This window comes from Myotis davidii, unplaced genomic scaffold (assembly GCF_000327345.1).
Source record: "Myotis davidii unplaced genomic scaffold, ASM32734v1 scaffold43, whole genome shotgun sequence".
NCBI classification, from domain to species: domain Eukaryota; kingdom Metazoa; phylum Chordata; class Mammalia; order Chiroptera; family Vespertilionidae; genus Myotis; species Myotis davidii.
The window spans coordinates 2256857-2257664 of NW_006294590.1; the positions used below are offsets into that span (position 1 = coordinate 2256857).

Here is an 808-nt window from a genome sequence, read left to right on the forward strand (position 1 = left end):
GACCCGCTGGGGGCTGTGTTCGGCCACCCGCAGGCCAGCCCCCCACAGCCATCCCACGGGCTCCAGTCCTGCCGACCCCTGCGCGGCTCGCCAAAGCTGCCGGACTTCCTGCAGCGGAACCCCCTGCCCCCCATCCTGGGCTCCCCCACCAAGGTAACGGCCCCGCGTCCCAGTCAGTGGGTGAAGGTCCCCTGTCAGTACTGGGTCTTGGCTGGTGGCAGAGCCTGTCCACAAAGCCAAGCAGCTGCTGTGTGGCCCTTAGCAGAGGAAGTGCCCCACCCGGCCCAGCAGTCAGCCCAGGAAGCTCAGGCTGCCGCCACAGGAACCATGTAGTCTCCCCTGGACTCAGTTTTCCTGTCTGTGAAATGGAAACAGCCTACAGCCACCCTGTGGTGTCACCATTTGGGCTTAGGGCGTGTGTGTGTGTGTGTGTGTGTGTGTGTGTGTGTCTCCACGTGTCCAAGTATGCATTAGCGTGTGCATGTGCACACTAGTGCATGTATGTGTATGTGCGTGTGCATGTGTGCGCGTGTGCGTATGCGTGGTACTTTTGTCCAGCACAGAGCAGTGTTGGCCACGAAGGCGGGGCCATGGAGGGCTGGTGCTCGGGGCTGGGCCCCACAGACGCAGGTGGATCTTGCCGACCTGCCAGGATGTCCCCAGCCGTGTGGGGAGGCCCGGTGGGCGTCCTCAGCACCCACTGCCCTCCTAGGCTACGCCCGCGTTCGACTTCCCCAAGACGCCCAGCTCCCAGAACCTGCTGGCCCTCCTGGCACGGCAGGGCGTGGTCATGGCGCCGCCGCGGAAC

At 64.6% G+C, this 808-nt stretch overlaps 1 protein-coding gene across 1 annotated transcript in view; it reads left to right on the top strand.

Moving 5' to 3' along the window:
* ULK1 (unc-51 like autophagy activating kinase 1) overlaps positions 1-808 on the top strand; it is a gene marked incomplete at its 3' end in the record, with an annotated part of 7002 nt that extends 6194 nt beyond the window's left edge. The window contains 2 exon segments of the mRNA XM_015567230.1: positions 1-153; positions 713-808. The exon segment at positions 1-153 is cut by the window's left edge and continues 6 nt beyond it. Coding sequence (XP_015422716.1) covers positions 1-153; positions 713-808 — 249 coding nt within the window.